The following is a 27,572-nucleotide window of genomic DNA, read 5'->3' as shown; positions in this document are numbered from 1 at the left end:
TTACAGGTGATGGGGTGCATACCAAATAGTATTTTCTGGGAAATATAATTGACTAATCCTATTATGTCTGCAGCAACAAATTAACCTTATTACTATTAGTAAATGGTGATTGATTATTTATGCAAATAAGTTTCCATATTCAGCTTTCTGATTGAAATAAACATATACAAAAGGTGTTTTAATATGACTCGAACTTTTTAATTAATAAAACCCTGAGGGGTCTATTAATTCACTCATTGCAATATTAGTTATTTACTTGTGTAATTTCTATTAGCACTAACATATTTGCTTGAATAAAGATGAGATAATTAATACCATCAAAAATTAGTAATAGCTTTTGGAAATATTTTAAGGTATACATTGAATTTGTACTAAATATAAGCTTAAACCTGACTTTAAAACTTCGCAATCAGCATATGAGTATATGAGTATATCAGCATAATCATCCTACAATTACTAATATATTAAAAAACTCATAATCTTACACCATCTATATCTGAACTCACAAATACAATTTTGACTTGCAAAATTATCTTCTATGAAGCACTATCAAAATTAATGTTTTATTTCTACTCATCTAAAGTAAGCTATTAGAACAATGAAAATGTAATGTAAAAATTACTATTCTATAAACCATACTAACATCATTCCTAATCACCAATCGCCAATATAAATCATCAATATAAATAATGTCCCCCTCTTTGCTAAAAATGCTATTAGATTTATTCCTTTTAAGCAGATCAATAAAGCTTTTCCTATCCTGATATACTTTTTATAAAATTATTCAAACTTGAATATTTACTTGGAGAATTTTCAAATATCTGCAGGCACTGAACGTTAAAATTGATACAAATCTTTTAAAATAAATATTATTAATTCTTATTTGGATTTTATTTGTACTTAAAGGTCTATAAATATAATTTGAAATCAAAATCTTAAAACACACAATGAAATTAATTTGTAAACAACTAAGTAAGGAATATTTTAAAATCTGCAGCTTAATTTCTCCCCAATAGCCCAGACATGCTATAAAAATTACTAACAACACTCAGATTGAAATATGTGTCTTTTATTCTCTGAATCTTCCTTAGGCTCAGGAAGGAAGGTTATGTTATTTTTTATTAAAATAAAAGAGCACATCAGCAAAATCATAAGTATAAATGGTTATTAATTTCAGTGAGATCGCCTATATAAGGAGTAGTGAAAAGCTGGCAATTTCCATCTACAAAAAAATTGACATTAGACTGAAATTAGGCTTAGCGCTTTTTTCGGTTAAAGATTAAATAGTATATATTTATATATACTAAAGTCCTAGCACACTACTATTAGATGGCAGGTACTCAAAAATATTATTGGAAGTGATTAACTGGTGAATTTAAGATTCATGTTTATTGTATTCATTAAATCTTAGTTTTGCATGCTTTTGTTTAGATGGAGACAGTTTGTATTAACAGTTGTGACTTGTAGTATGTTTTAAAGTTCAACTTTTTTATATCATGATGAAAAAATACTGATTAAAAGCTAAGTAAAGCAAATTTGTTGGGATATAAGGAATAGAACATATGAACTTTCCAGTATCATTCTGTCAGTACAACTAATCCCTTGAACAAAATAAACAGATGAGACTAAGATGACACTGCTATTCTATTTTATCACCACACACACAAAAAATTTGTCTTGGAAACAAAAGTGGCTCTATAGGTTCAAAGGGTTGTCTTTTCATCTCTAGTTACCTGTGATCAAATATTAAGATCACTATGATGAAGTTTACCAACTGACCAGGTCCAAATGAAAATCCCTGTTATTTTTGTAATATTTCTCTCCAAGAGAAGCGATTTGAGAATACAGTTTCACCTGTAATGTCCTCAGGTCTGTGAAGTCAAGTGTCAAATGGAGGTGGGGGACACCAGTATAGAGATTTCTAACTAATTTTTTTTTTAATAACTAAAGGAAAGCCAAGAAAAGAATTGAGAAAATGAATGCTTCCAATTGGTAAGATTAATAGAAGAAAATTAAAGAAGAAAACATTAGGTTTACCTGTGGTTAAATTCTAATAATATGATTGATACCATTTACTGAATGCCCTCTAAGGGTCTGGCACTGTTTTAAATACATGACATTTAATCCTCATAACATTCTTCCAAGGTGGATTTCATTATCCCACAAATGCAGAGCGAAGAAAAGGCTCAGAAAACTGAAGGTAATCTCCTAATATATTACCCTTAGTGGGAGAGCTGGGATGTCAACTCAGCTCTGTCTGATGACAATACTTGGGTTCTTTCAACCTTGCCATAGTGCCTCAAAAACAATTATTTTATTGGATGCCAAGGAGTTTTGGAGACTACGGATCACTAAAGTAAAGTTTACACACATTGATATTATCAGCAACCTATATGGTATAAAGAAGGAGAAAAACGCATTGACAGCTTGTATTTGTTAATACAAATATACTTAAAACACAACGGTAATATCTGAAAATCCATTAAGGTCTATGATTCAAGTGTTTTAGTCAGGTTTGTGAAAATTCTTTGTCAAATCAGATGCTTAATTTAAAAAATGAAATGAAATTAAATTAGTTAAAGAAATAATGCATAGAAAGTCTCTACAATACTGTTTGGCACATGATAAGCACTCCATAGATATTTGCTGTCAGATTATTTTTATTAGTTAAAAAAAAAACTGAGTCTTCACGGACTTTCTAAATCATTTCACTAGATACTCAGTATCTCAACAACCTTGAATAAAACAGAATTAACAAATGTTCAGTTAAATACAATTTCACTATTTTAGGCCAGGTGTGGTGGCTCACGCCTTTAATCCCAGCATTTTGGGAGGCCGAGGTGGGGGGATCATTTGAGGTCAGGAGATCAAGAACAGCCTGACCAACATGGTGAAACCCCATCTCTATTAAAATACAAAAATTAGCCTGGCGTGGTGGCAGGTGCCTGTAATCTCAGCTACTCTGGAGGCTGAGGCAGGAGAATTTCTTGAATCCAGGAGGCGTAGGTTGCAGTGAGCCAAGCTCACGCCACTGTACTGCAGCCTGGGCAACAGGGTGAGACTCTTTTTCGCTCCCTCTTAAAAAAAAAAAAAGATCTCACTATTTAAAAAAATGCTTTCTGTATTACAATACCCATCATAAGTATACTTAGCACGACTAGAACTCATATTAAGAAAGATTCAGAGTATAAAGATGTTCAGAGTTACTATGATTAACAAATGTATTGTAAAAAATAAAATATCAGATTTAAAGAAATAAGGGTATTAATAGTACTCTTAGTTTAATGAAAGTTGAAATTACTAATAACTAAAGTTAAAAAATTGCTGCGAAAAGGAATTTTTTTATTTGAAATTCTATATAAAAATGTAGCACTTCAATTACACAACTAAAACTGTTACTACTATAGATTTTAATGAAAAGTTAAAATATTTTGACTTTCAATTTTTAAAAGGATCTTTAAATTATTGCCTAAGTATTTGAAGTCCAGTGACCTTAGAGTGCCGAGTGCCATGTCTATTTCTACCAGCTTTGTATTTCTAACTCAGCCAGGTAACACCTCTGAGTTTGTTTCCTTACCTGTCACATGAAGATAACTCAGCTACACAAATCCAAGTAAATATGAAGAAAGTCACCACGATTAAAAAGTATTGATATTTCGACTACCAAGCAGAGGCTAGATCTATGTTCCAAATGTACATGGCCAGCCCAGGATTTAATATATTTTTTTAATTTGGATGCCTCTAAGGATGACATTCAGTCTTGGGGCTCACCCTTCACCACTGGGACTTGACTTGCCCCTGCCTGGAGACATTCGATTACGTGACTGGCCAAAACTACAACATAGGACTTGAAGGTCTATGAGAAAAAATAAAAACCCAGAAATTACTAGTTTCCTGACTAGCTCCCTAGTAACAAAACACATCTCAACCCCCAAATTCATGCTTTTTTAGAACTGTATTTCTTTTTGGACTATTCCACATGCCATGTATTCTTTCCTAGTAACCAGGACAAAATCCAAAGCATTGACATTTTAGCAAGCATTGTAAAATAAATGTCTAAGTATTCAAAATTTTATGCTTATACTTCTATAAGAAGATGTAATTGCTGAAACAATTTTGTTAAAAGCTTTACCTGAAAACTTCCATCAAAATTTAGAAAGGGTCAAAAAATAGTTTTAATCTCAACATTAGCTCAATTAAAAGAGAAAACATGAAAGCCATTTCAGCCTAATAACTTGTTAGTTCCTGATCAATTCACAACACAACAATAAGCCATTCAGAATGAGTTTTGAAAGCGAGGTTATGCCCTTCGTGTTGTGTTATCACCGTGGCAGATCACACTGCTGACTTGGACCTTTCTGCCAGCATCGCAGCGGCTGCCTCTATGAAGCCGCTGTCACAGACGAGTCATGGTGCCTGCGCGCACCTACACAGAAGCACGAAATTGAACTCTAAGTAGTGTCTTTGTGATATCTTTTCAACAAGTCATGTCCCATTCAGCCTGCTAGTTTATCTCTGTCAGGCTAGGGGCCCAAGTGGCTTACAGGAGCTGTCAGGGACAGGTAGACCAACCTGCTTTGTGCTGAGGAGGTAATGCATCTTTCGGGCTTGGTAATCTCTTTTCTTCTCTTCCCTTTCGAGGTTAGCTTTCTTCTCTTCTCTTTCTTTCATTTCTGCAAACTCCTCCAGTGCCTTCCTGCATCAAAACCATTTGCAGTTATTTATGATACTATGTGTTAACATTTTAATTCTTTCACTGACGATAAATCCGTTTTTTTGAGGGGCAACAATCATCCATATCCATCCAAATCAGTGGTGTAATCTATCTCACCTGCATTTTCTACAAGAATGTTTGCAAAATTTAGAAAGCATTTATGTGATTTTTCGGTGATTAAGTTTTTGAGATCAAATGAGTATATTATAATTAATTCAAAGCTGGGAAAATACTCATATCAAATGCAAAGTAAGTGTCTTACTAAATTATCAGGGTTTTTTGCTTTAAGATGAACTTTTTTGGACATACTTAAATCTCCCAAGAAAGCATCTGAGCTACTGCTTTCCCTTACATTTTAGATTTGTATTTTCAAATCTCTAATCATTTATTTTGCATACTAACTAATGGCCTAATTTAAAAAATGTGACAGGTTTTATACATACACTTAATTTATTGTAGGTTTACTTCAGTTGACAGTTCAAACAATACCAATAAGATTACAAATATTATCTTGCACTTCAAAGGCGGACATTTTGTCCAATTATGTAGATAATTCGAATAAAAGCTAAATTAGGTGAGAAAGTGCAAGTCTTTTCTAAGCATAATAAATTCTATTAAAATAATGAAACTTTTCATTATTTATGTGTATCTAAGAAATATAAACAAAAAAAGCTTTTAAGTATACTATGTGAAAACACCTGCTAAACAGATTATGATATCAAATATGGAGAAAAACAAATCCTTTATTTTCAAGGAAAAACAACTTTTTGTGTTAAAATAATGTTTTGAAATTGTACTATACTTTTTTTAAAGTAGGTATGTAACTTAGTGTCTAGTTATGTAAGTAAAGTTTTAAATAAATTGAGCATTTTTCTCAAAGATATCTGAGGAAAGTAGAGGGAAAAAATTCAAAAAATAAAAGAGATTCTCCTTTCTACTTCAATGTCTAGAAATATTTTTGTTGCAATTTTCTGTTAAAGGCTACCAATACAATACTTCATACAAGGTTACTTATGAAACACACTGACGTTTAAAAATCACCAAGCTATGCTATTGCAGCAGAGCAATTTTTTTCAACATAAGATTAAATTGCAAAATAAATGAATTACTTGGAGTGGCATGGCCCCCATTTTGCCACCCTTCTCTTGAAAATTGCTTATTAATATGAAAAAAGGAGTCAGAAAATAGCCTGTTTTACTTTATGCATAGTATTTTGGGGGCTTCTGCGCCCACAGAGCCAGGCTAGCTGCAGGTTTAGATTGTGTTGGCAAGCTGGTACAATGACCTCTCTGACCTGCATCTCAAGGCTATTATTAATCGCTAAGTAACCTGGTAAAGCCAAACAAATTTGTTTCCATTGAAAGGATCTCTATCTGTGTCTGAGAATTTGTTCTGTACCAAACAAACCTCATTAACTGTGTCCATTTTTGACAAAGAACTAGGAGTTAGAGGGATTGGTGACCTTTCTTTGTCCTTAAACTACAAATTTCAAGGCAGTTACATATGAATGAGAATTTTTGCTAGGAAAAATAACAATCATACGTTACATTAAAAAGTGAATACATTATTTATTTTAATCTTTACTATTGTTATTATGAAAAAAATAAAAATTAACCAGAGAACTACCACTGTAAAGACAATTACTCAGAAATGCATACATCTAATTTTATATTACTCTAAATGTAAGTACAGCAATTTTCTAAGCAATCATAAAAATAAAAAATCTATAGGGAAGTTTGTGCTCTATAAATAATTTAATAAACATGAAAAGGTCTTATATAAGAAGAAAGGCCTAATATAATTGAAAACATATATGAACGGGTAAGGTACAAAGATGTACACAGAACTTGGATACAAAATCAAAAGTGTAAGTTATTTTAAGTAGTAAAAACAGTCCACCTTTAGAATATAGAAATGTAAAATAAAAACAGTATGTATAGAGTGGCATGGCACAGCGAACTAAACCTGTGAGATAATGGAAAAGAATGTTACTATCCAGCGTAAAAAGAAAACACGTAGGAAACACTAAAAACACTCATCTGGTGTAATCTCAAAACACAAAAGTAGTTAATTTAATAAATTCATCCAATTATTGAAAAAAATCAATTCTTAGGTTCCAAATTGATTTCTTGTAATATTTGAGAGTGTGTGGATATACTGAACAAGGCAGTAATATTTTTGTCAAACATTCTTTGTTGAATGATGAAGTAGGAATTGCTAAATAAATTATTCTTGATATATAAATTTTTGTTATATCAGCAGGGTGAAGATATTGCTCAGTGTGCAGGACGCAATAAAAATTATGATCTCACTAAAAATAAAAGGATGGAGACCATTGTAACTAGGATTCCCTACAAAATTATAAAAATTACCTATATTTTTAATGTGGAGGTTTTTAAAATGCAGTACTTCTAAGATATTTAAATAGATTGTTTTTCTGTTTTTACATTTCAGATGTATTTTCTCATTTCTATCCTGAAAGAAAAAAAAATCCTCTGATATATATTGTATAGCTTTTACTAATTACTCTATTTTGCAAATATAGAAACACATAAAGAGATTAAATGACCTACTGTGATTAACAAATAAGTTAATGGCAGAAATGGAATTAGAACCTCTGTGTTTGCAGATTTTCTAACTCCAGACCAGGCTGTCATCTTCCTGACACAAGAAATATTATGCCAAATATATTTTTATTGAATTAGCCATGCATATTTTCTTTTATCTTATAATCCTATCTTCTACCATATAAAGAAATCTGAATAAGTTCCAAGACTTCCTGCCTTGTTTTCAAATCTATAAAACATTTTCTGATATAGTTTTAAAATAAAGATAAAAATTACTGAAACTCTTTAAAAGCTTTACATATTTGAATGTATTTTGCTAATGATATTTATAGGGATAATAAAGTATTTACATATTCTAATAATGATAGCAATAATAATAGACACAATATAGTGGAGTGATTAAGAGCATAGACTCTGTTTTTGTTTTGTTTTGTTTTTTTGAGACGGAGTCTTGCTCTGTCACTCAGGCTGGAGTGCAGTGGCACAATCTCAGCTCACTGCAACCTCTGCCTCCTTGGTTCAAGTAATTCTCCCGCCTCAATCTCCGAAGTAGCTGGGATTACAGGCGCGTGCCACCGCACCAAGCTAATTTTTGTATTTTTCGTAGAGATGGTGTTTCGTCATGTTGGCCACTCCTGACCTCAGGCAATCCACCTGTCTTGGCTTCCCAAAGTTTTGGGATTACAGGCCTGAGCCACAGCACCTGGCCAAGAGCATAGACTCTGAAATGGCACCTGGTTATAACAGCTCTGCTATGCTCCTTACTAGCTGTTTACCCTCTGAGCTGCAATATCCTCATTTGTAAAATGTAAATATATTAGTATTAGCATCTTTTCCATTAAATTATTGTGAGAATGAGATAAGTTAATCAATGTAAAGTGCTCAAAATATTGGCTGGTACACAGTAAGGTTCTATGTAAGTGTTAGCTATTTATTGAACATTTACTATGAGCCAAGTACTAGGCTACATGCTTTACCTACTCAACTGGATATGCTTTCTCTAATTCCCTTGGTTGTCTCCTGCTTTCTCTCTCCTGAGGAGACTGTATTTTATGAATGAAATCCCACAGTGCAGAGCATAGAATATGGCTTCCTAAGAGGTATGGGTTATGGGGTAAATGCTGATAAGTGGAAAATAGGAGACAGAAAAGACTATGCAAATAAATTTCTCCTTTCCCTGTCCTCCACCTACTTATCTGAGGGATGGTTTCTCCTTGCAAAACTGAAGATAACCTGTGTGGCTAAAGACAGCAAGCATGGCCGGGTGCAGTGGCTCACACCTGTAATACCAGCACTTTGGGAGGCCAAGGTGGGCAGATCACCTGAGGTCACGAGTTCGAGATCATCCTGGCCAACATAGCGAAATCATGTCTCTACTAAAAATACAAAAAATTATCCGGGTGTGGTGGTGGGCACCTATAATCCCAGCTACTCAGGAGGCTGAGGCAGGAGAATTGCTTGAATCCGGGAGGCGGAGGTTGCAGTGAGCCGAGATTGCACCACTGCACTCCAGCCTGCGTGACAGGGCAAGATTCCATCCCAAAAAAAAAAAAAAAAAAAAAAGACAACAAGCATGTCTGCTGTGCTAGATCACATCACTATGGGGTTCTCTGTGAAGCAGTGGCCAGGACTGCAGGAGCTCATCATGTCTCATTCCTACCTACAGAACCAAATCCAAAGTTCCAACTGCCAGGAGTGCTGGCTGCTGACTGTTCATAACTATATCTCACTGGAGAAAATCAGTTGCCCTGCCCCAGGTAGATTTTGTTATACTGCCCCCAGCCTGGATTCAATCAATGACTGGGAATTGACAGAGTACATAGGCCCAGAGCGTTTGTCTCGGTTTGGGACCAATATAAAGGGCCTTCCAGATCCCAGAGCTGAGACCTCATGATGCAATTCAACTTCTCCCTCAACCTTCCTCCTCCCTTCTCTTAAAGATGTTGCTCCCCAGTAAATCTCATGCAACAAATCACTGTCTCAGTGATGTTTCCATCTATGACAGTTCCATCTATGACCTCTTTTTTCTAACCCTCATTGAGCTGGTATTGCTATTTTTTGAGCAAGTAAATAATTCTAATGTACAACATTAATGTATAAAAAGAGACTGAAGCTGAAAAGATGCTTAAAAGCTACTTGGCACAATACAACTAGCACACAATACAAACCTACAAGGCCTTTCAGCATTGACCCCTGCTTCCCTCTCCTTCTCACTTCATATCACTCTCTCCCGGAATCACTATGCTTCAGTCACAATGGCTGTATTTCATTTCCTAGCAAACCATTTATTTCTACCTCAAGATCTTCACTTAAATTGTATTTTCTGCCTTGGATTTCCTTTACAGCAATCTGAATTCTCCTTTCACTGTTCTTTTCACTCATAAACACCGTAATTTTGTTTTTCTTCCATATAACTTAATAAAATGTATAATCATACATTTATGGATATATTTGTTTGTTTTATATATGTCTTCCCTACTAGACTGCAAACTCTGTAAAAAATAAAGACTATGTCTATGTTGCCCATGTCCATTTGAATGAATAAGTAAACATTTTTAAAAGACTACTGTCTCCATGTAAGTGTGTAGGTTTATGTATATGAATGATGATATGAACTACAGAGACGTGACTGCAAAAACAAGTATATAATCCTGCTCAATCCCGAGACCAAATGAATGGTAACGATTACTTCCTATCATGTAATAATTCATGTTTTCTTGCATTGCAGATTTTCTTTTCCTTGTTACATTTTTTTCTTTTTAAACTGTTTCTTGATTTTGTCTAATGTCTGTACCAAAGGAGAAAAATAATATATTTCTACAAAATATTTTTGAGGAACAAGAGCACTCTGCTCAAAATTATATTATTTCCACAAGTGATATAAGATAAAATATCCAAACTCATAATCCTAATAATTACATTAATATATAAAAATATGTATGATATATAACATATTATATAAATGACTCAATTATATACAGTTCAATATTTGCTCAGTATACTCATTAAATGCTTCATTCACCATAATGAAAATTATTAATAAGATGGACACATATTATTTTTGCTTTTCTTGCCCATTTCAAAGTATAATACTAAAAACAGAATCTTTAAATTTTTATATTCTCTATTTTTAAGTCAAGAAAAAAACACAAAATCTCCATCCTTTCCTCTAAGAAGGCTTCATAGATCCCCTCAACAAAAATTAAATTTTAGTTGTTCCCACTGTCATAATCTCACTGATTATGAATCCTTTATTTCTCTTTCATATGTCCATTACCTTCTGCAATACATTACAGTTGTAGGTATGCATGCATGACTTGCCAACTCACCCTGCTGAATGCTAAGGCCCTGCTATAGGCTGAATATTAGAGTCCCCTCAAATTCACATGTTGAAGCCTAAATCCTAAATGTGATGGCATTTGGAGGTAGGGCCTTTGGGAGGTAATTCAATTATGGAGGTGGAGCCCCCATTCAATGGGATTAGTGCCATGGGATTAAAAACAGACATGAGAGAGATGCTCTCCCTCTGTGAGGACACAAGGAGAAGACGAAGACGACTGTCTGCAAACGAAGAAGAGTGCCCTTACCAGATGGATATGTTGGCACCTGTCTTGGATTTTCCAGTCTCCAGAACTGTGAGAAACAAATTTCTCTTGTTTAGCCACTCTCTGGAATTCTGCTACAGCAGCCCAAACTGACTAAGACAGGTCCTGAAGGTCAAGAGTACTGTTTATTTATTGATGTGCACCTCCCAAAACACTTGGCATAATACCTAGTATGAATTTGGTGCCAGCATTCTCTTTCACTATTTCTCAGTCGACTAGTACATTTCATCACTCCTGATGGTTTAATTAGGAGAGAGAAGAAACTACACTGTGAAAGTCCTCTGTTGGGAAGTGGGGGTAGAACCAGAACTCCAGCTCTTTGTCTAGGACAGTGGTTCTCAAAGTGTGGTCCCTGGACCAGCAGCATCAACTTCACCTTGGAACTAATAAAAATGCACTTTCTCAGACCCCACCTCAGATTGGCTTAAACATTCTGGAGGTGGAACCCTGAGACAGTCTATGAAATATTACAAAGAAGACACAAAATGTACTTCACAATAATTCCATAAAAATCATAATTTTGACAAAGAAATAAAGAATTCTACCAAGACTGTTTCAAAAGCACAAATTCCTAAAGATGCAGAGGCAACTGCTAATAAATAATGCTACATAGATTTCTCAAATAAAACAGAATGCCATCATCTGCACCACCTTTAAGAAAAAATAAAATTCTAAGGAAATGGATTTAAACAATTCTGTACTGTTCTTATTCTGTTTTCATGGCAAGTAAAGTCAGTGTGTGATCCTGTTGTAAGATGCCTTCAAAATAAAAATACTCCTGGGTGTGGTAGCACACACCTGTAAAACTAGCTATTCAGGAGGCTGAGGCAGGAGTTTCACTTGCACCCAAGAACTCAAGACAAGCCTGAGCAATATAGTAAGACCCTGTCTCAAAAAAATCAAAATAGTCAAATGGCATTAGTCTGCTGTGGTATATTATAAAAGTATTTTAGTTAAATTTATTGAATGTATTTACATTTCATCTCTAACAATTGTGTGCTCTGAATATGTTCACATTAATTCAACGAAATAAGTAAGCCATAAAAGAAAAAAGAGAATGCTGAGTCTAAAATACAATTAAAATACTAACCATAAAAAAGTCATTTACATGCTAGGATTCTGTTTGACATCTAAAAATATTTTGTGAGTGATAAAAACGTTGGAATAGATTATCTGGAAGTAATTAAGATACCTAAAATATTCCCATTAGAAACAAAATTTAAGTCAGTCAAACAACTTACACTACTTATTTCATCTACCTTATTTTGCTACTGGTTACCTACTCCCTCCATCTGGTTGACAGGTGTTGCAAATTCCATTAGGGCAGCCCTTCACAAAGGGAAAATATGTTTAAAATGAAATATTCTGTAGCACATAGTCATTAACTCAAGCACTCAGGTTGCACCTGTTTCACACCTTACTCTGAAACATAGAGTTGAAACTTTAACATTTTAGAAACATTTAGAAAGGTCTTCTAGTAAAAAAAAAAAAAAAAAACAAAAATGTTTAGTTACAAAATCCTTTGTTGCAGTATAGAAGAGTTTCTCTTCAAAAATATCTAAGCTACTTTAAGAGTTAATACCATGTAGAGAATTAACACTCATTTGTTTATTCAGGCAGATATTCACAAACATGTTTAAGATATTTAGAGAAATAAAGATGTTTAAAGAGTAGTACTTGCATTCAAGTAGGTTGCAAACAAAATAGCTGATAATTTATCGGACTGTAGAAAATAAGTCTGTGAAAGAAATATATACGTAGTGCTTAAGTTCAGGGAGATAACTTCTGATTAGAGGGATCAGAAAAGGTTTCATGGAGGTGATGGTATTGGACTTGGGAACTGAACCATGAGCAAGTTTTCACTAAATAGAGAGAGCAGGGATAGGGAGGAGTGGTGTTGAAATAAGGCTGGATCATTCACTAGAAACTCTTGCTCTCTTTGGTAGGCTTTGACCATCAACAGCAAAGGACAGAAATGCACTTTTGAGAAGAAAGGTTTCCTGGCCACACCTAAGTGGGCTCTCTAAGGGTGATGCTGGCAAATTTATTCTCTATAGACAAGACATTTTGAGAATGAAAAGAGTAAAAAAGATGATAATGGTCAACGTTATAAAATTACAATACCATGACTTTAGTCTGATCATACAAATGGATTGTCCAATTGCTCTATTATTTCATTTACCTGCTTTGCATGATTATAAAAAGCAATAAGACTCCATTCAAAGATCATTCATGAAAATAATTTTTTTCTTCTTCTGACTTTTTGAATCAACTTAGTTGAAAAGAATTTTTGTATAGTATCTTTTCTAAAAATATGCACATATTTCACTGTAAAATTATTTTATTTTTTATCATCTAGAGAGTTGCTCTAAAAGGAAGTAAAATTTTATGTAATATGTATGATGTCAAATAATTGAAAATGACATAAGTACAATAACAGCAATAATAATAAAATGTATTTATACAGTACATTATTTTCAGGGCTCCAAATGCTTTCAGACATTAATTCAATCTCACAACATTCTACTAAGGTTGGTAAGGGGCAGATATTATTAACAAGGTCTCTGTTTGTCTTTGTGAAATAAAATGACTTTACAGATTGTGACTTTGAGGCACAGCATGGGGGCTTTCCTGCATAAAGACAGATGAAGGCATATCATATTCTCTCCATTGCCCATCTTCACAGTGATTCAGCTGTGGAGGAGGAGGATCAACCCACTACATTTACGTTTTGGGTAGAGTTCAGAATTGAGGTAGCTACAGTTCCCATTTCCTGTAAAAAGAGTTTCATGATCTTGTTTATTTTGTTTTTAGTCAAACATCACACATTGTCTCTCATTTAAAATGTGTTAACCTCACTTTAAAGCAAAAATAATTGCTGCTGCTTTTGCATGCAATCCAGTCAACACAGACAAGGGACATCTCTCAACTAATCTTGATGCTAACATAAAGCAATAATAACATACCATAGGATGATGTCAACATATTTTAAAGCAGTATGCTACATGTAGTTTCAGAAAGTATCTAATGAGTTTTGGGAAACTATTTATTGAGCAATTCTTTTACAGCTGATCTTAGAAATCATTTTCATATGAATGCCACAGGGAATACCATCCCATTTATTGTTGGATAAGAAACTGTTACAAAATAGTGGTCATGGGGGGGGGGGGGAGAGAGAGAGAGAGAGAGAGAGAGAGAGAGAGAAATAAATTGGAGTAATTTTCTTTCTCCATTCTTTTCATTGTCAACTCCAAGAGGGGAAAAGGATAGATCTAGAAGGAAAGGAAATGGGAAAAGCTGTAAAGCATTACAAAGGAGTAATAAAAAAGTGATTAAAAAATACATGATTCTTTATCAATTTGCTGTTTTTGTAGTAGATTAACACTACATAATTTCCTATTTAATCATACAATTTGTTTATTTAGGTATACATATGTTCTATGAATTCCTATTCTATGCTAATATTATAACTAAAATACATGTTAACATTCTTCTCCAAAGATTCATGTTTTTTAGTATTAAAACTGTTAAAGAATATGATTCAAGTATTTATTTTGGGTTTGCTTAATTCTTATGCTAAGAATATACTCTAAAATGCAATCCCAGTGTTTATATTTCACATGTTTCTAGAACCTCTAGGTCATCTTTTACTATGGAACAGTTAAAAGGAAGGAAATAAACAGATTATGGTGATCAGATTTATATTTCAGAAAGATCAGTAAGGCAGCAGTAGGGAGGAGACTGACGAGGAGAGCTAGGAAAAGAATTGATAAGGCTCAGCCACCAATAGAGAAAAGAATTTTTAGAATGAAAATCTCATGTTTCTGGCTTGGGTGCCTAAATGAAGAATGGTTCAATTTACCATAGAAAGAGGAAGAAGTTTAGGGAAATAATTTTATCTAAACATGCTTAGCTTGAGATGTCGGTGGGATGTCCAAGTGGCAATGATAGCAAGCATTTGAATAGATGGTTAAAACAATCAAGATAGAGGTCTGGGTGGAAGAATACTTGGAGTTACAAATCATACAAGTTCTAGCAGAAGTCACGGAAGTGACAGTGATCACCCACACAGTGTAGAATGAAAAGGTAAATGCATCGAGGAGGGAATACTACACTAATATTTAAAGTCAAATAGAGTACACAAGGAATGCGGAGAAGAAACCATTAGAAATGGAGAAAAGAAACCAAGAGAAAGTGGTAGCAAAGAATTAAGTTATAAGAGCAGAGAAGAAAGTGGTTTATGGTGCCTTTATGCTTCAAAGAGATAAAATAAATATGGCGACTTTATGCTTCAAAGAGATAAAATAAGATGAAGGCCAAAAGAGTCCACAGGACAGTATTACATATAAATGACTTTTTGGCACTAATAACATTTTCTCAATAGAATTTCATAATAATGTAAACATATCTCCAAATGTGATCAAAAAGTTTACATATTATTAATATATCAAGCATCTGCATCTGAGATAAATCTACTCAAAATCAGCAATATGAAAAATAGCATTCTCAATCCTTATCACAGAATTTTTTCAAAAAAGAAACTTTTCTTTTGTTGTCTATCAAAAAATCAGGTAAGAAAAGTGAGAGATAAGAACTTCCAAGTCCATCCATTCCTCAAAGCTGGACAACCGTAAGGCTAAGTCTATGGATTAATACTATTTTAGTCCTTTACTTTCAAATGAGTAACATTTTAATATATTCCCCAGGAATTTTTTTTCCTCAAAAGATCACTACAAAAAAGAAGGATTTGAAATTCAGACTGCTTTTTTGTATTTGAGGAAAAAAATAAAAAATAAAAAACTTGGCTGGGCATGGTGGCTCACATCTGTAACCCCAGCACTTGGGAGGCCAAGGTGTGTGGATGACTTGAGGTCAGGAGTTCGAGATCAGCCTGGCCAACATGGTGAAACCCTGTCTCTACTAAAAATACAAAAATAAGCCGGGCATGGTGGTGTGTCCCTGTAATCCCAGGTACTCAGAGGATGAGGCAGGAAAATTGCTGGAACCCGGGAGGCAGAGGTTGCAGTGAGCTGAGATCACACCACTGCACTATAGCCTTGGCGACACAGTGAGACTCCATCTCAAAAAAAAAAAAAAAAAAAAGATCACCTTACTGAAGACATCGTTCATTACATTATTTAGTGTCTGCTACTGAAGATTCATGTAAAATTTCTTTCAGGATCAGTGCTAGAAAAAACTGTTTCTTGGCATATGCAGTAATGTTTCTCCATTTTGTTAATGGGACATACTTAGCTAATCATCTTCCTTGATCAATTATGCCATTAGCATTATCATATCTGTATTTTCCTTTACTGTGGTCCCTATGTCCTTTGTAAACTGCTTGAAATTCATTGTGGAAAGAGTTAAATTGAAACACCCACATAATAAGCTTTTTCCTTTTGTTAATTCCTTCTAGGGACTGAAGCATTTTTTTCCTTTCTGTATATTTTGCTCTTAAATATTTTGAAATACCAAATTGTAAAAAGTAGTACATTCTTGTTAAAATATAGTATGTAAAAAGACTGTGATCAAATGGTTAATATCATTCCCTATTTTAAAGTGATTACGTGGATTACGCCATTAACTAATAATTATGAATAAATGGCAGACTGTTTTTAAAGCAAAGAATATATTCTACATTTTATCTTGGACACCCTGGATTGTGTTATTATATAATTTCTACCAAATTAATTACTATAATTATTGTATCTTGATATATAAAATGATTCTACAGAAAAAAAAGTTACACTTATAGTTAACATTACAGACTAATTTGTTTCTTGAAAACTAAAATGTTGTTTTCTTTACCTCTTTGGGATAGACCTCACTATAGAAGAACCTGTCATCAGCATACAATTATATAAAGCTAAACTGCTATCATTTACTTGGCTGAGATAGTAATATTATGTTTTTAAAATGAGGTTTACTGAAATGTTATCTCGAGGTAATCATATTTACTCTCCTTATTTACACAATATCTATGGTGCTCTACTCATGTCCTTGAAATAGGGAACAGGGACACCATACTATGAAAAAGTGGCCTTGATGCTGGAGTTCATAAATTTTGTTCAGCTTTGGATGAGTTCAAAGAATTGCCATGTAAGAAAAGCCTTACAGAGGGAATTTATCTGATTATGGCAGTAATAATTACCCAGCTGTTTATTGCAGATAGAGAAATAATTCATGTAGGCAATAGGCCGTGGTGGCAATGACACTCCACATTTAGTAAATATGCAAACTGTTCACTTCTAATTAACCAAGCTAGACGATGCCCTTATTAAATGTATAAACTAAAAGTGCCTTCCTGACAAGTGATGAATTGTTACAATGCACAAACTCTTGCCACAGAATTATTGGAGTGAACTTGGGGCTTAACTTCATTAAGAGATCTTGTGGGATAGTTAAATGAGGATGGACAGCATAACAAGGCTTACCTGACATACAACGATATGTTAGAGCTTAATGGAACTGCACCTTTTCTTCTATCCTACTTAACTGTTCAGATTCACAATAGATACATTGTGAAACTGCAAAGTTAATTTGAGTTTGAATAATAAAAATAAATGAAATAACATGACAGCCCACTTAGGGACAGCCCAATAGGGTAAATCTGACAGTTTACCTATGTACTTAATGAACCTACAAAACAGCCATTTTTTTAATGATTCAAATATCTTTCATATATCAAAAACTGAAAACATGCCACTCTTTAAAATCATTAGTTTAACAAAAATCGTCCTATGGGATAGCTTTAAAATGAAATATATTTCAAAAAGAAAACGAATGAGTTTTATCAAAGAAAACACAAAAAAATTATCTTAATATTGACTCTGAGTTTCACTTAATTTTAAGCAAATAATCAACTATGAAATAGCTCTTTGTTTTTATTTTATGCTTAACCTTACATTGAGATAACTATTCATTCTTTATCAAATATGTATACTAATATTTGCATACCAATTAAGAAACAGGTAATTTGTATTTTACAAATTTGTTGTGAAAATTGAATGAGATAATAAAGGGTTTAGCACCATGCCTGGTATACCATAAGTGCTCAAAATACGTTAGCAATTTTAATGTGTTTGAATGACATTAGCTCTATATGATTAAAATATTATTTCCTATTGTTTTATCAGAATATATTTTATTTCATAATATTATTTCTTCCATTACCTCTGTTGTAACTAAATAAGTTTTAAAAATTTAACATCTAGTGTGCTTCCAGTACTGTTCTTTTATTTCTTATAAGTTGAATTTACAAAATCCAAGACAGTATTAGATAGCCTTCCAATACAGGCACTTTGTAAATGATTTGGTACTAATAATCAAAATGTTAAGATGATTTTAAAAGGTACTCCAGGCAACTAGTCAACCCAAAACAAAGCTCACAAAAAGTTCAAGTAACTAAATGTATTAACATTTAAACAACTTCATGACATATTTTTGCAGATGGAAAAAGTGAGGTGCAGAGACAGTAAATAACTTGACTAAGGATACGAAACTATTCATTGGTGTAGGTGAAATTCATGCTGAGGTCTACTGAGACTCTGTCCTTGCCTTTTCATCCTTATTACCCAGACTTTGAGACCATAAAATGTGTGAATTGGCATTTTAGATAATGCCAGAATATTACTGAAAATGTTTGCTTAATTATCCACTACTATACAACAAGGAAAAATATGTAAAAGAATATTATACCTTTTAAGGGAATCAGACTCTTTGACTATTGAAATATTCCTCCAAATTTATATTAGATAACTTCATTATTGAAGATTTATGTACTGAAAAATAATACATAACCCGTTTTCAAAAACTTATGCAATCATACATTTACAATATATAATCCTTTTTCAATGAACACCGTGCATCAAGAACTGCAATGAGAAGGGAAATTGTCAATTATATATTAATATCAATGATCTTCAAAATAGAAGACAAAACCTTCCATATCTCAATGACAGAATGCTATAATGAAGGGCCAAAATAAAATAGTTTTAATTAAGAGAGAAGCCACGTATAACAATTTTTTGTTATTATTATTATTATTTTGAGACGGAGTTTTGCTCTTGTTGCCCACGCTGGAGTACAATGGCGAGATCTCTGCTCACGGCAACCTCCGCCTCCCGCGTTCAAGCGGTTCTCCTGCCTCAACCTCCCGAGTGGCTGGGATTATAGGCACACACCATCATACCCGGCTAACTTTGTATTTTCAGTAGAGATGGGGTTTGTCCATGTCGGTCAGGCTGGTCTCTAACTCCTGACCTCTGGTGATCCACCTGCCTCAGCCTCCCAAAGTGCTGGGATTACAGGCGTGAGCCACTGCACCTGGCCAATAATTTTTTTTTTTTTTTTTTTTTTAAGGCTTTAAATGTATTTATAAATTTAAAACAACTTAGGTTTCACAACTTGAAGAAAGAGTAAGACCAAACAAAAGCAAAGATGATACTCCATTTAAGGAAAGCATAATAATAATAGCCAATATTTATTGAGTGCTTATTGTAGTAATAATGTGTGGATTTCTAGGAAAGACAATGAATATGTGCTGTTTTGCCTATAATCCTTTTCTAAAAGCAGCCAAAATGAAACACACACACACACACACACACACACACACACACACAAATATGGGAAAATGCTGCATGAAAACAAGGAAACAGTCACAACCGCCATCATAAACTCAGGAGAATAACTGGAAGCTGAATGAAGGAAGAATATCTGCCAGGTTCAATTTAATTTAAAGCCAAACTACACTGTATCTTCCTTAATCGCAAAATCAGTGTAACATATGAGCACATTCAATACTGAACAAATTTGACGGCCCTAGTGAGAATCCCAGTCAAGAGGGTTTATAACGACTTGGGGATAACAGGAATGCAGGACTGAAGAGAGAATTTGCAGCCAAACAATTTCCCTTTTTGTTGACCAGAACTTCTGATTGGGTTGACAACTGATGGCAAATTGGACTGGATGAAAATGAGGAAAAGCAGCCTGAGAGCTATTGAATAAAGTCAACTGATGAAACAAAAGCCAGTTTATGAGCAGTAGAACTTCACACTAATCCCACTTCATGAAATCAATATCCACAGTGACAGGCGGTCAAACAGGACTTGGGAGGATAGTGACAAAAGCACAGCTGCCCATTTCTCCAGTTTATTCTTCATTCCTCATCAGATAGTTGAATGACTGAACAAGAAAACAAGCCATCAATATCCAGCCTTCTAGCAGCGTACAAGAATTTTTAGACAATTACAGATTTTGGTAAGGTGTAACATTACTCCAACAAAATATATTACTTTCCTGTATATAAACAATAATCACTTGGAAAATGAAAGAAAATATATCATTAACAAATACAACAGAAAAATGCAATATTTCTAGAAATAAAGTTAACAAATAAAAATACAGCCTTAAGACAATCATAAAAATTTACTGAGGAAAACAAAATTTCCACATAAATAGGGAAACATTCCTTTACAAGGAGACTAAAATTATGAAAATATAACTTTTTCCTACACTACAAGTTTAATTTAAACTATTTAAAAACATAATTTTGGGCTGGGTGTAGTGGCTCACACCTATAATCCCAGCACTTTGGGAGGCTGAGATGGGCCGATCAATCACTTGAGGTCAAGAGATTGAGATCAGCCCTGGCCAACATGGCGAAACTCTGTCTCTACTAAAAATACAAAAATTAGCCAGGCGTGGTGGTGCAGGCCTGTAATACCAGTTACTCAGGAGGCTGGGGGACCAGACTTCCTTGAGCCCAGGAAGCAGAGGTTGCAGTGAGCTGAGATCTTGCCACTGCATTCTAGCCTTGAGTGACAGAGCAAGACTCTGTCTCCAAAAATTAATTAATTCATTAATTAAAATAAAAACACAATTTGGTATTTTTGAAACATGTCAAAATGCTTCAAAATTTAGTTGGATAGAGAATTTTAAAAGCAACATACAATTTTTTTTTGGGGGGGAAGTATTTTATAGCTATTTAAGTCATGTGATACTATGTAGGATTACAAAGAAAGAAGAATCAGACAGCACAGGTTGATAAGAAATACACTCGAGAACATGTGGGGACTTAGTATATGATAAGATGGCACTTACAGTAAGAGATGAAGCAATAATTTAATAAATGCTTTGGAATAACTTGTTGGTCATTAAACATTTTTTAGGCCAAATTTCAAATGTACTCCTTGTATTAAATAGATTCCAGAGGATTTAATATTCAGTGTGACAAAAGAAACTCTAAAATATCAAAAGAAAATATGGATGACTATTCTTAAAATCATACAAAGAAGAAATTACAAAAGAAATTATTGGCAAATATAGCGACATAAAGAACTGAAAGGCCAACATGTTTCAGAATCTCCATAAATATGTTTGCAAGTCAAATGCAAACAAAGAAAGATAATTTCAGCACAGATGATAAAGGATTTGTTTCCTTAACATACATAAGCCTTTCTACAAGTGCATAGGAAAAAAAAAAAAAAAACTAATTAGGCAAACAGAACAAATATAAACAGGAAAGTCATTACAGAATACAAACGACTACTAAAGATATTCAAATTATTAAAATTCAAAAGTTAAATTAAAAATTAGAATTGTTCTTTATTAGATTAGAAATTATTTAAAAAAGGTATAAAGAAACAGGAATTTGTGTGCACTATTGGTAGAAGTACAAATTGGTATTTTTCTTATGGAAAACTACACCGTATTTTTTTTTTAATTTTAAATTTTTTATTTTTATTTGAGACAGAGTCTCATTCTGTCGCCCAGGCTGGAGTGCAGCAGCACAATCTCAGCTCACTGCAACCTCCACCTCCTGGGTTCAGGCGATTCTCCTGCCTCAGCCTCCTGAATAGCTGGCATTACAGGCGTGTGCCACCATGCCCTGCTAATTTTTATATTTTTAGTAGAGATGGGGTTTCACCACGTTGGCCACTTGACTGGTCTCGAACTTCTGACCTCATGTGATCTACCCACCTCGGCCTCCCAAAGTGCTGAGATTACAGGCATGAGTCACCACACCCGGCTGACAATGTGTTTTATTTATTTATTTATTTATTTATTTATTTATTTATTTATTTGAGATGGAGTTTCATTCTGCGGCCCACGCTGGAGTGCAGTGGCATGATTTCAGCTCACTGCAAGCTCCACCTTGCCAGGTTTGTGCCATTCTCTTGCCTCAGCCTCCCGAGTAGCTGGGACTACAGGCACCCGCCACCACGCCCGGCTAATTTTTTGCATTTTTAGTAGAGGTGGGGTTTCACCGTGTTAGCCAGGATGGTCTCGATCTCCTGACCTCATGATCCACCTGCCTCGGTCTCCTAAAGTGCTGGGATTACAGGCACGAGCACACTTGGCTGACAATATGTTTTAAAATATAAGATATGTTTAAACTTTTACCCAAAACCTCATTTATAGAATTATACAGAAAAGAAGGTAACAGTACAAATGCAAATGATATCATGCAGATAAATGATATATTAAATGTCCATTAATATAGGTAGAACTTATTTAAATAGAAGTTATGGCACAAATACCATGTACATACATGTATACTATAGGCATTGAAAATTTTGACATGAAATTTATATTTATTGACACAGAAAATGTAACTTGTCATGGTGGGTAAATAATTCCTTCACTCCTGTTTCCTTCCATGTGGAGGAATGTACAACGGCTAGAAAAGCAGTTTAATTTGATTGGAGGTTAGCTCCGCCCACGTCCCTTCAGAGAACAGGGGTGGGAGCAGACACGCTGAGCTTGGCAGGACCAGAGGCTAATGCAGACAGGAAATGTCTCTCTAGTACTGTGGTACTGTGGTGATTGCCTGGGAAAATCTAACTTCTGTTATCCATATTTGAAAAGCCCCTTATCTGCAGACATACTGTATTCTATATTACTAGCTTTAGCAATCATACATGTGATTTTTTGGTCTCTCATCTTCCCTATTTTGTCTTATTTCCCCATTGGCCTAGATCACAGTTAGGAAAGAGTGAGATTAGATAGACTTCCTCAGACCTATTTAGTTCTAAATCAAACAATAATTGTTTGCTTGAGTTCCCACTATGTTTCAAGTAACATGGTAGATGCTAGGAGTATAGTGATTTATAAGGAAGGATGGGCAATATGAAAATAACTCCAAAAATTTTACAATGGGATAAATTCAGGGGAGGAAAATCATGGAGAATTATGGAAGTATACAAAAGAAAGATTAAATCTATTTATAGGTTGGGCAGGATGATTCAGGGTTAGGAAAGATTTCCCTGAAGAGGTGACATTTAAGAGGATATCTGAAGGATAGAAACAAATCTTTTATAGGCCCCTTTACTTTGGGAAAGAAACTTCATATGGCTTCACAAAGAGGACCCAACATATGTGTTCATGGTCTGCAGTTCAGCTCACTGAGGAGGTTATATGCAACTTAATAAAAGTGGGGAAAAAATAAAGGTGGGGAAGAAAAAGATCATTCCTCTTTGGAGGAAAGGAATGGTGATCCCAATCCTTTTACTTTTCAGGCTCACTATAAACCCTTTCATAAGATAAATTGGAATGGTCTCAATTGATATTTGCTGGCAGGAAAGAATATTAAACACTATAAAGGGTAACTCAACATGATTTTGAAGCATTACATGGACTGTGCACTGGAGTTCTGGCCTCAACACCAGGGAGAGGGCTGATGCTAACACATCCTGGGTCTGTATGTGGAAGATTCTCTAGGCCTACCTTCTCCAGACTAAGTCCCTCCTGACCCCATGGACCCAGCCATTCTGACACAGTGTCATCTTTAGGAAAAATGAATGGTACATGAGTGTGAGCAATGAGTGGTAACCTCAGAGGCCAGAGTGGAGTGCCAGTATGGCATTGGCAATAATCCAGAACACCAAAGGGACTTCCTCAGCAGGAAAAAAAAGTCACAATACCTTACAGACCAAAGATCAGTGGACATAGTGGGGTAGTGATTAAAACAATGGGTCAGTGGACAGATTGGAATTACCAGTTTTCTTTCTTTCTGTCTGACATATGAAGTCCTGAAAGCAGAAGTGGCTAAATAAGTTCCAGAGTCCTTAGACAATTTAGGAGGAGAAAAATTAATTGGAAAAAGATTTATTCTTTGAAGGGTTAAAAAAGGCTCATTCAAATATACATAGTAATAGACAATATACACACAAAAAAACACATATTAAAGGTTATTCTCTAAAAGTGCTTGTCTGGTATGATTTTGAAAGAGGTTTTATGTTATTTTACTTGTAAAATGTTTGCTATTTGTATTTTTATTAATTTTCTACATGTTTTGAAGTTTTTATAATACATGCATTATTTTTATCAAAAAAGTTACAGAAAATAATGTGGAGCTGACATAAATAAGTTTCGTAAATATATTTAATAAAATTTTTACTAATCTTGTGTTACCTACAGGATGGCTAATGTTAAATATTACTACTCCAACATGCAAGTTGTTTCTTTCTCCAAAACCATTTCCAATCTGTTTGAATAATGTCACTGAGAAAATGGTAGAAATGGAAAATTCCAGTAGAAAGCATGCTAAAGTCTGTGTAATAGGTACATATTTTAAGTATCCCTCATTTATTTTTCTTTACCAGAAAGTCATTTTCTCTCCCTGCACTACATCTAATTATAGCCACTGGGAGAATAGGTCCTACCATGGAATGAGAACTAGAAGGGATGGAAGAGGAGCTGGAAAAAGAAACAAGGATGACAACCCTGCCTCTTCCAACCCCAAGGGACTGTGGAAGGCAGGAGATGGATCATAATGCATTGTCCTGTGCCCTGGACCTGTCAACTGCAGGCCAAGTTGCAGAAGCAGAGAGGAATATTTGGTAGTTTGAGAGGAATGCCAAAGACAGGTGTTTTCCTACCTACTTGGGTTCCTGAGAAAACATCATTTGTACAAGATAGCCTTGAGACAATAAGGGATGGTTCCAGCACAGTAAAGAGGATCAAACAGTGAGGTCAGATAGAAAGGGCTTAGTACTTTCATGTTTTCCTTGACTCCCATATCATCTAGAAGGACCAAAGTTCAAGCATATCCTTTAAGGGATAAGCAGTCACATCCTCTCCACTGGAGTGTGAATCTCATCATTAATGGGTGGGGAGAGGATCTTCCAAACATTTCCTTCCTTGGGTTCTCTTCCTTAGGCCTAGAGGTGCTAACTTCTCCTAGTATTTACTATTTCTGTATTCTCTAGAGTTCTCTCTTATACAAATTATAGTGCTTTATGTTTTTGTAAATTATGTTTATGTGTAAAAGTCTTAGCCTTTTCTTCTTTTCTTTCTTAAAACAAATGCTTATTTATTTATTTAGAAACAAGGCCTTGTGATATTGCCCAGGCAAGACTCAAATGATCCTCCCACCTCAGCCTCCCAAGTATTTGGGACTACAGGCATGCACCACTGTGTCCAGCATTAGCCTTTAGTTATCACTGTTAAGACGACTGTTGCAGCTCCAGTCATTTTGTGCATATTTCAGAAAAAAGAAAAAAATGGAAGAACTAGCAGATCTCATTGCTCAAAATGAAGTTACATTGCCACTCTTATATGAAAGAAGTTTAGAAAAACAATAATAACATGAGTTAAGTTGCAGTGTTGGAATGAACATTGAGTGATCAAATCTATGAAATTTTCCATACTCCACCTCATTGCAGAATCAACATTTGTGTCAGTTACCAATTTTTTACCTCTCAGTTTCAAAAAATTTACTATTTGCTATATTTGGTAAAACTGGACCTGGACCCGTAACATTTTACCTTTACTAATTTGTATAACATTAATCTGAAAATAAAGGGTTCTGGAGGGATATGTCAGTGCATGACAGGGGAAAGTGTTACCATTTCCCTCCTCCGGTTCCAATTGTCTGCTTTTTTTCTTCAGTGGCTTGGCTATTAGCTCTATGCAGGAGAACCAGTAGTGCCTAACAGCTAGTGAGTTTTGCTGGTATTCTAACAGGTAGGTCCTTGCTTGTCATTTCCAGCCCATCTGCACCACCATGGGCAGTTTTCTGTTCATCAGGGTCAGACCAGTAGCTGCAGAAGAGCTCTCGCCCATGACATCTCAGAGAACCCCACAATCCAGCAGGCTGCAGCCACATCCTCTCCAATGAAGTCTGAATTGCATTGCTTATGGGTAGGGAGAGGCTCTTTCAAACTTTTCCGTCCTTTGGGTTCTCTCCCACAGGCCTAGAGGTTGTAACTTCTCCCAATATTTACTATATTTGTATTCTCTAGAGTTCCCTTTTGTTCACTTTAAAAGTTATTCATCTTGTATTAGTTAATAAAGCTTCAATTAAATTTTCTTAGTTCAAATTACTGGTGTGGATTTTGTCTCCTGACTAGTCCCTGACTGATATCCAACAACCCTCCTTCCTTACTTAAACTTTATATAAAGTGCTTCATTCTTTTCCCAAAGATGATGGTACAATTGTTGCATCTGTTACTGTATTTAATTTAAAGCCATGCGCAGTCCTGTCCACTAGGTTTGGGTGTAACTCTTAGTTATCTGTCAACTACATTAAAATGCAAATTATCTGCCTATAACACACCAGCACTGCATGGTGGAGAAGGAATGGAATAAGAATAACCACAACAAAACATCCACATTAGGAAAAAGAGAAAATGAGAGAGAAATAGTTACTAACCCAGAGCAAACATGAAATCCTGCTACACAGGTATAATGAAGAGTTCCTGTTCAAGAGGTATTTTCTTGGGTAGACAAACAGAATATTCCATGTCTGTTATCTTCCATGACCACATATGAGGTGGCCATTGTAGAGGACAGTATTTCTGGAGAATGCATTGCTCTAGTAGCCCACTAGGGGCCTACTGGTCCAAGTTCAGTAGTTTTATGATTGCCTGAGGGCAGATCACAGCTGGCCAAGTTGGTATTTCCTTGGTAACAGGAACTCTCAATGACATTGCAGGCTTCTGGCTTCTTTGTTTGTGGTCAGTTTCATGAGCAAGTGACCACAAGCAAGAATCTGGTCTAGACAGTTTTCTAGAATTTATGGTCTTAGATGGTGGCTTCTAAGTTCTGCTGCTGTTTTTTTGTTGGTTTGTTTTGTTTTGTTTTGTTTCATTTGTTTGTTTAGCAGCCAGTACTTGCATTAATATAAAACAACAAATTTGGGTGGCAGGGCAGCAATTCGCTAATTGTTAAATTTTTCTAGCTTGGATTTTATTCTTTAAACACAATAAGATTGACTGATTGTTCTCTTCTTCTTTCTTCTACTTCTTCCTACTTCTCACTCATGGTGTCTTGTTTTCTAACTCCCTGGTACCTTTGCTGTGCTGGCCATTGCATTTGAAAAATACTTCATAGGATTACTCTTAGTACTAGAATTACAGTATCTTTTCAAATGTTTCCGTCAGGTTCCTGGGTCACTATCAGTCTGAAACCTTCTAAGTTCAAGTTCAAGACTTTAAGTTATCTAAACCACCAGGATAACTAGCAGTGTGCTTGCAAATCTCATATTAAGCTAGTTTACTTCCATTATTACTTACTCTAAATTTATGGCTTTTGGGGATCCTGGTTGAAAGAAGAGGGGGAAGTTAATCAGAGTTCTTACCTTTGGTTGCCATGACTTGGAATTTTTTTCTTCCTGCTCCTGCAATGCAGCCAAAAGCACGGCTCTTTCTCAGTTAGTCAGGTATTCTTTTAGATAGGCACATG

At 34.8% G+C, this 27,572-nt stretch overlaps 1 protein-coding gene across 1 annotated transcript in view; it reads right to left on the bottom strand.

Annotated features, from left to right (window-relative positions):
- SPATA17 (spermatogenesis associated 17) overlaps positions 1 to 27,572 on the bottom strand; it is a 234,346-nt gene that overhangs the window by 133,224 nt on the left and 73,550 nt on the right. The window contains exon 6 of the mRNA XM_011929509.1: positions 4,573 to 4,696. Within this exon, the coding sequence (XP_011784899.1) occupies positions 4,573 to 4,696 (124 nt within the window). The remainder of the gene's footprint in view (positions 1 to 4,572; positions 4,697 to 27,572) is intronic.

This window comes from Colobus angolensis, unplaced genomic scaffold (assembly GCF_000951035.1).
Source record: "Colobus angolensis palliatus isolate OR3802 unplaced genomic scaffold, Cang.pa_1.0 Scaffold81, whole genome shotgun sequence".
Classification (NCBI taxonomy): domain Eukaryota; kingdom Metazoa; phylum Chordata; class Mammalia; order Primates; family Cercopithecidae; genus Colobus; species Colobus angolensis.
Note: the sequence above shows the minus strand (reverse complement) of the source record. Positions and strands in the feature narration are given on the sequence as shown.